Below are 12,180 nucleotides of genomic sequence, written 5' to 3' on the forward strand. Positions count from 1 at the left end.
TGTAAACTGACTATGTCCCGCTGATCGCTTTGCCTTCAGTCTCGGCGTACATGTTTTGGCTGCCGCCCCCGACCCGAGCTGTTTTCCCCCCAAATTCCCCATCTTTGTCCCCCACCCTTCATTATCCCACTCTGTCCTCCTCTCCCACGTTCTCCTTGCCTCCTATGCCCATTTGACCAAATTATCATTATTTTTGAAGGGATTATTACCCCCGGAAAGCAATCCGCCAATCAACTATCAACTGGATTCCTACTTACTGCTAGGTTATCGAAGGTGTGTGGAACAAGGAAACTTGCCAAAGGTCTTGCCCTGTCTGGGAATCAAACCCAGGTCCTCTCGCTTGTGAGGCGAGTGCTCTAACCACTGAGCTACAGAACTCTCTAAAATGGGGCACCCAAGTTGGACACAATACTCCAACTGGGACCTCACCAATGGCTTGTGCTGCCAAGCTCCCAAGCTATAATGTTTTGGAAAAGACCTGTTCCTTTAAAACAACCATAATCAGGGAAAAGCTTGGCAAAGATGGAGGAAAAAGCCCAAATCAGCAGATCCCAGTCACTGTCCATCGCAAACCCGGGCCAACTCTGTGCCTTTATTACATGCCATAAAGCCGTAATTTCTTCTCTTGCTAATTACACAGCCAGCTCAGTCATTTTATTTTATTACTCGAATTAACAGGAAGTTCAAAGCGTGTAAAGCTATTAAGATGTGTGATTAAGCCACATTCAATTAGTTTCTACAAACAATTTAATTGATGCCGCAGATCAGAATTAGCAGAAGGGTGAACGTGTGAATTTCTGCCGGCAAGGACCCAGCCTCCGTCTCCGCTCATCAACCGCGCGTGAGCAGGCGCTGGAAGAGAGAGAGAGAAACTCCGACAGCAGCCTGACAGCCATTACACTGCTCAGCGATCTCGCCGATCGTGGAGACTTGGACCACATGGTTGGCGCTGGGGAGGCAAATCAAACACATTCCACACCGCTGAACCGCCAGCCAAGGGAGAACTTGCCATTCGTTTGATAACGTTTAACATCTCAAAATGCAACACACAGATTACTGCCAAGTGTAGTGACTGTTTTTTGCCGGCAAATGTAAGCAGCTGATTTGGGCACATCAAAACAGCCACAGTGCCCTGGTGTACTGCAGACCCGCCTGGGTCAGGAACTGGACTACCGAGACCAGCACAGAGGGTGGGCTCGATTCCGACATTCCATTGCCAATATCACCTTGGAGCCAGTTCAGCTCCCAGGAGACCCCAGTTACCCCAAGGAGGATAGACAGGATAGAAGTTGCCAAGAGGGAAGCTGGAGGAGATCTAGGGATGTCAGTTAACTTGTTGTTCACTATGTCAAAACAGCATGAGGCAGCAATGAACATTTAAACGGGGAGCTGGGACCTTGGTTTAATATGTCATCCAAAGGGCAGTACCTTCCTTCAGCACTGTATTGGACTGTCAGCTAGACTGTGAGTTCAAAGTTCCTGACACGGGGCTTGAACCCACAACCTTCTGACTCGGATATGAGAGTGCTACCAATGAAGCACGGCTGAGACGATAAGAATTACCTGTTAAAAATGAGCTATGGAGTAAGAGCGGGGGAATCGGACTAGTTGATGGCTCTTTCAAAGAGCCAGCACAGGCACGAATGGCCGCCTTCGGAGCTATAAGATTCTATGAAGTGCTCTGATATCACAAGCTGCTCTAAAAATGAAAAACATTTTTTTCTCCCTCTCTGTTATTCTCTACAACAGATACTGTTCACTGTTTAGCGACAAAGGAAACCATGAAGGACTAGTGAGACTGCCTTTCCCACTCACTCAGGCCTTCTCTATCTTTAACTCCCAGCTAAAGACTTACCTCTTCGACTGCACCGAATACAGCCTGTGGTAGGAGGGCGAGTCAGAGACAGTCAAGGAGAGTGCGGCCACACAAGGTTGACTAATCCTCGGCCTTTAATGCCTAGTTTCTATATTTACTCAGAACTTAACAGGCAGCACTTCTGAGTACAGTGTTTCACTCCTCGTCTGAAGAATCTCGCTGAAGTGCTCTTCAAGTGACCGTAACCTGATAATAAATCAGCAGCTCCCAGTAATTCAAAAAGTATTAGAAAGCTTGCCATGCGTGCCGGAAATGTATAAGATAATGCTTGATTGTATATTAATTTACATTTCCACAGCTTTACTACTAATGGCCATTAGGGCTAATGCTGGCTCCACTGCTGCCTTGGCTCTGGCAAAGGGCAGTATGAGGAGCCAGAGCCGTGAGTGACAGGCGATGAGAAGCTCATCATCATAATAATAAACCTTGCATTTGATATAGAGTCTTATCACGTCTTCGAGACGTCTCAAAGCGCTTCACAGGATACACTGTAAAGTGAATTGACTGTATATTTTGTGGGCAAAACATGGCAGCCAATTGCACACAGCAGCGTCCCACAAACAGTCGTGGATTGAGTGACCAGTTTTTTTNGAGACATTATTATTACCCTGAAAGCGATCTGCCGATCGACTAACAACCAAGTTCCTACTCACTGCTACATAAACAGCAGAGTGTGGAATAAGGAAACTTGTCCAACATTTTGCCCTGTCTAGAATTAACCCAGATCATCTTGCTTGCTTTAACCACTAGCCTACAGCACTCCACTCACCCACACCAGCTGAGTGCTAAACACAGCAGATATGGAGGGGCTTCTCTTCACAACCTGGCACCCGAGCACACACCCCTCTCACCACCTATTCTGCCGTCTCCGTCTCCAGTGGTGGAACTTCTTTAAACAACTACAATTTGCATTTATTCAGCTCCTTTCACGTCAGGAGGATGTACCAAGGTGTTGGACAAGCGAGTAATTGCCCTGAGCTGAGGGTTGGATTTGGGAGGCGTGGGATCAAGGGGTGTGGGTGCGGTGGGAATGTGGCTGAAGGCACGGTCAAAGAGGAAGGTCTTGATATGGGCCTTGAGGGAGGCAGGGGAGGGAGCGAGGCGAAGGGACTCTAGGATGGAGTTTCAAAGAGTGGGAGCATAAAGCACGAAGGGCTAATTGCCAATTGCATGGCGGGCAGGGTGGGGACCTGAAGCAGGCGGGTTGGAAGGGTTTAAGAAGGTCATAGACTTAAGGTGGGGCAAGACTATGGAGGGATTGAGAACGAGGATGTTGAGGAGGGTGTGGTTCACAATTGTGTCTAGAGGAGTGAGAGGAGAAGTTGGAATGTCTTCTCCCAGCCAGAGGATTAGACTCAAAGAGTGGAAGAGCAATAGAGGGGACCGGGACTGAGATTAGGATGGAAAGCTTCTCACAGGAGTAAAACACCCCCAGGAAATAATGGGCTGAATGGCCTCATCTGGGCTTCACATAGTGCCTTATCACATCGTTGAGACGTCTCAAAGCGCTTCACAAAATATACTGTTAAGTGTAATATACTGACTGTGTATTTTGAGGGTGAAACCATACAACCATTTGTATGATTCCTTCCTTTCAAATGCCCACCAAACACGTGCCCCACCCTATGTCTGGGATGTGCTGCGGTCCTGCTCACACACACACTGTGCACCTCATCCAGTGGGTGAGCTTCCAGCCATTTTGACCCCGCTCGCTGGAACTCTTCCAAAATCCCTCACCTCTCTCCTCCCGCTTCACTTTCACGTTAATGAAGGAGCCATGCGAAGCCGTCTCTCAAACACAACCGCTCCATCCTTAACAACCACCTGAACAGACTGGACCTAGTTTAATGTCGCAGTGAAGGATAGCAACCACGATAAGTACCGCACTGCAGGGTCAGCTAAAACCCCCGACATGAGGAACTCCAGAGGCAAGAGTGGCTGTGAGTGGCTTAGAGTGACTGTGAGTGTCTGAGAGTGACTGTGAGCCATTGAGCGTGGCTGTGAGTGGCTGAGAGTGACTGTGAGTGACTGAGAGTGGCTAAGCCAGGCTGAGAAAGACTTCAGGAAGTCAGGGTAAATGGAGGTGATTGAGACTCACGTGTAAACTGGGGTGGTAGGTCAGGACTCCGTTGTCGCAAAGTGTGACATATTTCTTCTTCCATTCCTTGTTGAGGGACTTTCCGCTGCGCTTCAGGAGAATGCCCTGCAGAGAGAACACCTGTTACTATAGCACAGAGCACAGCGAGGAAGAGAGGCTTGGGATCAGGGAGTCAGGAGATCAGAAAACGATTGTAAGGGGGAAAGAGAGTGAGTGAGAGGGGGAGAGAGAGTGAGTGTGAGGGGGTGAGAAAGAGTGAGTGTGAGGGGGTGAGAGAGTAAATGTGAGGGGCTGAGAGTGTGAGGGGGAGAGAGTTTGAGGGGAGAGTGAGAATGAGGGGATGAGAGAATGAGTGTGAGGGGGGAGAGTATGGGAGGGGAGAGTGAGTGTGAGAGGGTGAGGCAGTGAGTGTGTGGGGGTGAGAGAGTGAGTGTGTGGGAGTGAGACAGTGAGTGTGAGGGGGTGAGAGAGCAGTGGGAATGAACCTCTAGCTAACCCAGGGTGGTTCAACCTTTGTGTGGCGGTGTCCACGAACAGTGTGGATTGGGCGACCAAATATTTTTTTTTATTTATGAATGTGATTGGGTAAGAGAGTGAGTGTGAGGGTTGAGAGAATGAGTGTGAGGGGGTGAGAGAGTGAATGTAAGGGGGTGAGAGAGTGTGAGGAGTTGAGAGAGTGAGTGTGAGGGGGCGAGAGAGTGAGTGTGAGGGGGCGAGACAGTGAGTGTTAGGGGGTGAGACAGTGAGTGTGAGGGGGTGAGAGAGTGAGTGTTAGGGGGTGAGAGAGTGAGTGTTAGGGGGTGAGACAGTGAGTGCGAGGGGGTGAGACAGTGAGTGTGAGGGGGTGAGAGAGTGAGTGTGAGAGAGTGAGTGTTAGGGGGTGAGACAGTGAGTGTGAGGGTGTGAGACAGTGAGTGTGAGGGTGTGAGACAGTCAGTGTGAGGGTGTGAGACAGTGAGTGTGAGGGTGTGAGACAGTGAGTGTGAGGGGGTGAGACAGTGAGTGTGAGGGGGTGAGACTGTGAGGGAGTGAGGGTGTGAGACTGTGAGTGTTAGGGGGTGAGAGAGCAGTGGGAATCAGCCTCTATGTAACCCAGGGTGGTTTAACTGTTTGGTTGCCGCGGGCCAAATTCCCTATTTCAGAAAGGCCCGCGGGCCACATCCGGCCCGGCCGGTGATTTTATCCAGCCCGAGACCATTTTCAACATTCCAGCTTCCGCTCCCTCTCTCCCTGGTGAACATCCTCTCAGGGCAGCGGGAGAGCCGGCTGTTGGGAGGACGCAGCGCAGAGAGTGGAAATAATACCAGCCGTTACTGCAGTCTGTCAGGAAGGCAAGCGCCTCTCTTATCAACCAAGTCCTCAGCAACCACCGGCTTCTGCCACTACAGATAGTGACCTGCGCGGCTGATTGGGAGAGAGGGGGAATGGGGGGTAAAGAGAGAGAGAGAAGGGGGAGAGAGAAAGGGGAGAAGAGGAGAGCGCGAGAGGGAGGAAGAGAGGTGGGGAGAGAGAGAGATTGGAGATAGAGAGATTGGAGAGAGTGGGGGGAGGGTTAGAGGGGAGGAGAGAGAGGGGGGGGGTTAGAGGGGAGGAGAGAGAGGGGGGGGGTTAGAGGGGAGGAGAGAGAGGGGGGGGGGTTAGAGGGAGAGAGAGGGGTTAAGTGGGGGAGAGAGGGGGTTAGAGGGAGAGACAGAGTGCCAGAGAGACACACAAAGAGTATATGAGGGAGACAGACAGACAGACAGAAATACATACAGACACAGAGAGTGAGAGACAGCCACAACAACAACAACAAAATTACATTTGTATAGCAGAGAGAGAAAGAGAATGCAAGAGTCACATAGGCCTGATAGCCGCCCTGGCTCCACATCCCCATTCAGGGCACATATCAGGTTGACTGGAATAGTCTTAACCCGATGCCGTCTAGTTCCTGAGTCCCAAAGTACCTGATCTAAACCCCTCACAATTGTGAACAACATTACCTTAAATTTTCAGACGGTTCACAATTTGGAGAAATTGTTAAAATTCTGACATCATTTGGAAGCTGATTTCCACAGCTCTTGAAAACAAACACCTTCCAAATTGGCGATTGATGGGTTTAAAGCGGCCAAGTTGTGTGGTAGAGAGAGGCCTGAGAACTGGAGTGCAGAAGCCTGTGGTGAAGACGGGCTGGCTTTAAACTGAGAGGGCAAGTGGCACGGGGCAAGGTACAGTAAAGGGAGAGTGAGTGAAATACTGAGCTGGGTAAGAGATTGGAGGGAGGGAGAGGCGACCAAAACACGATTAGTGAGAGAGGTTTTTAGACGGGTTTTGAAGGAGGAGCGAGAGGGAGCGAGAGGGAGGCATTTGGGAAGAGAGTTAAAAATAATAATAATCCTTGTATTTGATATAGTGCCTTATCGTGTCGTGACAAGAGCATGGAGGGACAAAACTACATTGAGCGTCCTTCTCCTACAGCGTGTACTCCTTGTACAAGTTCCTGTAGCTCAGTGGTCAGAGCACTCGCCTCGCAAGCGAGAGGACCTGGGCTCGATTCCCAGGCAGGGTGAAATGTTGGGCGAGTTTCCTTACTCCACACATCTCTGTTCACCAGCAGTAAGTGGGAACCCAGTTGTTAATTGATTGGCGGATTGTTTTCTGCGGGTAATAATCCCTCCCAAAAACATGTGGTCACCCAATCCACCATTGCTTGTGGGCCACTGTTGTGTGTTAATTCACTTTACAGTATATTCTGTGAAGCGCTTTGAGACGTCTCGAAGACGTGAAAAGCGCTATAACAATTGCAAGGATTATTATCATTATTATTATTTCAAGGCAGGAACGGAGCGATTTATGACTGAAGCTGCAAAGAATCTGCACAAACCTGGATTCAGGCACAGAAACCACCTCATGCATAAATTCACATAGGAAAGAATTACTCCATGAGGTGGGGGGGGGATGGGGGATACCAGCTACGTACTGGAGTCAGGCCCCGAGCTGTTAAACATTTAATCTCATTGATCTGAACAAATTAAAGCCGCCAATCCTGGCCCTAATTTAATTAGGGTGTCCGCTTCCCCCAGGAGTGAGGCAGAGCCAGGCGCTGAGTGCCAGGCTATGTGTCTCTGCCATGCACAAGGGATCAAAGCTGCATCCCATTACAGACTGATCGCTTCACAACGACCCAATCACATGTAGAGAGCTCCGAGATCAAGGAACTGCCAGTTAGCATTGCCCCCTCTCTCTCTCTGCCCCTCAGAGTGTGTTGTACTAATGATAATAACACTTGCATTTGATACAGTGCCTTATCACTTCATTGAGACGTCTCAAAGCGCTTCACACAATATTGTAAAATGAATTGACTGTGGGCGAAACACGGCAGCCAATTGAGTACAGCAGCGTCCCACAAACAGTCGTGGATAGAGTGACCAAATTATTAGTAGTAGTGTAGATATTTCTTGAAGGGATTATTGCCACCGAAAAGCGCTCCGCCAATCAACTAACAACCAGGTTCCTATGTACTGCTAGGTAAACTGAGGCGTGTGGAGTAAGGAAACTTGTCTAAAGTTTTGCCCAGCTCAGGAATCAAACCCAGGTCCTCTCGCTTGCAAGGCGAGCGCTCTAACCACTGAGCTACAGAACTCCACCTCACATTTACACTACAGACAAGCCCCTCTTGGGAGGCGATGGTAGTGTAAAACTATCAGACGTTAGCATGTTCCAGACCTGTGAGGTGAGACATGGTGAGGATATGTCTGGAAGCCGGGGCAGGGGTATAGCACATTTGGCTATAACATTAGCTTGATTGTGAATCGCTCACAGTTTCCGTTTTGGAGTCCTGTAGTGCGTTGGTTAGGGCGCTCGTCTTGCAAGCGAGAGGAGCTGGGTTTCATTCCCATGCAGGGCAAAATATTAGGCAAGTTTCCTTACTCCACCTGTCTCTGTTTACCTAGCAGTAAGTAGGAAGCCGGTTGTTAGTCGATTGATGAATCGCTTTTCCGGGGCTAATAATCCCTCAAAAAAAATGTGGTCACTCAATCCACGACTGTCTGTGGGACACTGTGTGTCCCGTGTTTTGGCTGCCGTGTCTTGACCACAAAAATATACAAAAATTCACTTTACACTTTAAAGCCCTTCAAGGTCTTGCCATCCCCGACCTCTGCAACCTCTTAACCCCCTACCATCCTGTTCATTTGCTCCCTCCGCTCAGCGGGCTCCAGCTGCTTCACATTCCCCGCCTCACCAGCCCCACTATTGGCCGGCGGGCTTCAGCCACTCTGCTCCCACCCTCTGGAATTCCATCCCGCAGTCCCTCCGCCTCGCCCCCTCCCTTCCCTCCTTCAACACCCATCTCAAGACCCTCCTTTTACCGTGCTTTCAATCTCCCTGCTTCCCCCCTGCCCTCTACCCTCCCCGATCCCGAACCCCAGCTAGGGCTTGAACCTCTGACTTTCCAGCACCTTGGGACGTCCTCCCGACGTGAAAGGCACTATACATATGTAATTTTGTTGTTATATATCAGGGCACTTTCAGGAGCCCAGAAAAACATTATCGTACTGTTTTTAAATCGCCACCATCTTCATGTAGACTGAAATCTATGCGAAAGTGGTAAATCTGTGGTAAATCTGTGGAAAAGGCTCCCTGGAGAGACGGTGGAAGTAGAAAGTGTTGATTCTTTCAAATGCAAATGAGATAGATTTCTTTTAGGAAGTAATATTTTGGGATACAGTGTACGAGTAGTTCAGGGCATGATATGTGCAAGCGACTGCCAGGATGGTCAAAGGCAAACTGAATGGACCTTGGTCTTCTTTCACCACCTAGCTTTTCCTATGTTGTGAGACAGTCTACTCCTAACTGACGTTGGTAACAGTAATCCTTGCACTTGATATGGATTTATATCAAACTTGCTTATATCAAACTAATATATCCCCCCCACTGACGTCTAGAACTTCAACTTGCTTCATAGGGAACTGCTGTCAAGTGTAGTGACTGTGAATTTGTTGGCGAATATGACAATCAATTTTGCACACCGCAATGTCCAAAACCACAAAGTGAACGGACAATTAATCAGGAAAATTGTCGGCCAGGTGGACACTGGAAGATTTTCACTTCCCTTTTCCAATAAAATCCTGTGATTTTTAACGTCTGTCTGAACAAGAGCCAGTGGGACTTCGGTTTAACGTCTCATCAGAAAAGACGATGTTTCTGACAATACAGCTCCCCCCAGTACTACGTTTTCCAATGTCAGCCTGGACTGTGAGCATAAGTCCCCCACATTATAATAATAATCCTTGCATTCGATATAGCGCCTTATCATACCTTCGAGACATCTCAAAGTGCTTCACAGAATATGCTATAAAGTGGATTGACTGTATTTTGTGGGCAAATCGCTGCAGTCAGGCTCCGCCACTGTTAAGCGCTCTGAGACGCTACAGGGAGGGTGCTGTATAAGTGCAAGTTGTTGTTGTTGCAGCCAATTGCACACAGCAGCTAGTGCTGCTAATTTGGTGCTCAATTAAAACAGCCATGGACTGAGTCACCAAATTATTTTTTTTGTTGAAGGGATTATTATCGTTGGAAAGCGATCCACCACTCGAATAACAACGGTACCTTACTAGGTAAACAGAGGCGTGTGAAGTACGGAAACTTGCCTAAGGTTTCACCCTGCATGGGAATCAAACCCGGGACCTTTCACTTGCGAGGTAAGCGCTCTAACCAATACACTACAGGACTCCACTTTGGGATAAAAACCACAATCTTCTGGCCCAGGGGTGGGAGGACGACTGGCGGAGCCAAGATGCCCAAATACAATATTTTGAAGTGAACGTATGTCATGATGTTCTCTTCTGACCCCCATTGTTCCCTCACAGCACTGCTCTGGTGGCTCCCTGTGCACTCTCTGAACACGCTGATGCAGTTTGTGAGAAACAATTTTTCAGATCGGAGCAGATAACTTGTCAGGCTTTAATTATCAAGGCTAGTGCTGCTAATTTGGTGCTCAATTAAAACTTAAGTCTCTCAGCCAAATCCCTGGAGAGGGGGAGGAAAAACTTGCATCAATCAAAAAGAAAATTAACATGTGCTGTTATTTCCGGCAATACATACAAATCATCGATTCCCAGGGGAGACGTGCCATCCTGACACGGAGGGAGTTTGCTGTAAGTGTTACGCTTTTACTGCTCCCCTATAGTGGCCGGGAATCCCCCCACAAGGAAGGATTCAGTCTCAACGGGGCAGCAACATGAGGAACACACGACAGACATTACATTCATGGAGTCATGTAGAGTAGGACATGGAGTCCTGTGGAGTAGCAAGCGAGAGGGCCTGGGTTTGATTATCGGGCAGGGCGAAACCTTAGGCAAGTTTCCTTACTCCACGCACCTCTAGCAGTAAATAGGAATTCGCTTGTTAGGCGATTGGTGGATTGCTTTTCCGGGGATAATAATCCCTCCAAAAAAAAATTAAGAATTTGGTTACATACTCCATGACTGTTTGTGGGGACGCTGCTGTGCGCAATTGGCTGCCGCGTTTCACCCACAAAATATATACAGTCAATCACTTCACAGTATATTTTGTGAAGCGCTTTGAGACGTCTCGAAGGTGTGATAAGGCATTGTATCTAATGCAAGGATTATTATTATTCACAATCCCCCACCCCACCTGCCTCAGCCCCAGATGAGGGTGGGCGAGGTGCTGGGGAGGGGGGAAATGTGCAAGAAGCCAGGGAAGGGGTGTGGGGCTGGGGACAGGGGAAGAAGCGAGGGGCCAAGGGTGAGGGGTTGTGGGTAGGGGGCAGGCAAAACGAGAGACTGGGCGGTGGGGGGAAAGAGGCGAACAGGGGTGTGTAAGGAGTTCATTAAGATGCTATAACGATTGAGAAAATAGAATAAAATTTTACAATAATAATCCTTGTATTTGATGTAGCACCTTATCACATCTCTGAGACGTCTCAAAACGCTTCACAGGACATATTGTAAAGTGGATTCACTGTGTATTTTGTGGGAGAAAATGGTGAGAGAAAAAATTCAGTCTATCATTCTGCGCTGGCTCTCCGTGAGAGCTAATCCATTCATTCACACTCCACTGCCTTTCTCTGTCTTTTTTATATCTTTCCTTCAAACATCTACCCAATTGCCTCTTAAAATAAACCCAGAACAATACATTGAGAAGCACAAGAGTACAGGTTGTGGGGTAGAGGGTTATGAGGGGCCATTCCAGGATTGCCACCAGGAAGGATTTCTTTACACAAGAGGGGAATTAAAGGCTGCAAATGGGGTGACCAGGAAGGGGTTGAGGTTGGACACACTCGATGCTGTAATGAGAAGGGTGAAATCTAGCAATAATACTAACAATAATCCTTTCATTTGATATAGCACCTTATTACATTGTTGAGACATCTCAAAGGTTTCACAGAATACACTGTAATGTATGTTGACTGAGTACTTTGTGGGCGATTTGCAGCAGCCAATTGCACACAGCAGTGTCCTACAAACAGTCATGGATTGAATGACCAATTTGTTTTTGAAGGAATATTACCCCGGGAAAGCGTTCTGCCAATCAACTAACAACCAAGTACCTACTTACTGCTGAAGGTTGATCTGAGCCTCTCCTGTGATCTCCTTGACCAGCTCACAGCAATAAGACTAATTGTCCCACATTGCCTGCAGGATATAACCGGAAAAGCGGGAAGCCTGAAAATGCCGCCCACTGAAAGCAGATCAGTAGAAGCTGTCAAGAGCTTAAAGTGTTATGAAAAACGACACAGTGAGAATGCGAGTGTGAAGAGAGTTTTATTTAGTGGGTTATATTCAGAATGGTTCAGGCTCATTCAGCACGAGGCAATATAAGTCACGGTGCATCAAACGGACGTTGACACAACATCATGAGAAGTGACCGACTTCAAAACACGTTACAAAAATAGGCTTTAGCAAACGCAACCAAGGCTTATCAATCATCCCAAACCGAAGCAACGAGGAGTTAGGAGCACGTAACAAATGTTTGTGAATGATCATCTCACTCGATGTAACTAGGAGCAGGTAACCTGACTATTGCAAACACCTTCACATAGAATCTTACAGCACAGAAGGAGGCCATTCTGCCCATCATGCCTGTGCTTTGAAAGAGCCACCAACTGGTCCCACTCCTCTGCTCTTACCTTTTTTTTCCTTTTCAAGTACCTATCTAATTCCCTTTTGAAAACTACTATCAAATCTATTTCGACCTCCTT

The 12,180-nt window shown here is 48.1% G+C and overlaps 1 protein-coding gene across 1 annotated transcript in view; it reads right to left on the minus strand.

The window, feature by feature from the left end:
• The window catches only part of LOC103190004 (arf-GAP with GTPase, ANK repeat and PH domain-containing protein 1), a gene marked incomplete at its 5' end in the record, with an annotated part of 247,658 nt that overhangs the window by 37,254 nt on the left and 198,224 nt on the right, over positions 1-12,180 (minus strand). Inside the window, 1 exon segment of the mRNA XM_042346895.1 lies at positions 3,975-4,079. Coding sequence (XP_042202829.1) covers positions 3,975-4,079 — 105 coding nt within the window.

This window comes from Callorhinchus milii, unplaced genomic scaffold (assembly GCF_018977255.1).
Source record: "Callorhinchus milii isolate IMCB2004 unplaced genomic scaffold, IMCB_Cmil_1.0 Scaffold2, whole genome shotgun sequence".
In the NCBI taxonomy this organism is placed as follows: Eukaryota; Metazoa; Chordata; class Chondrichthyes; order Chimaeriformes; family Callorhinchidae; genus Callorhinchus; species Callorhinchus milii.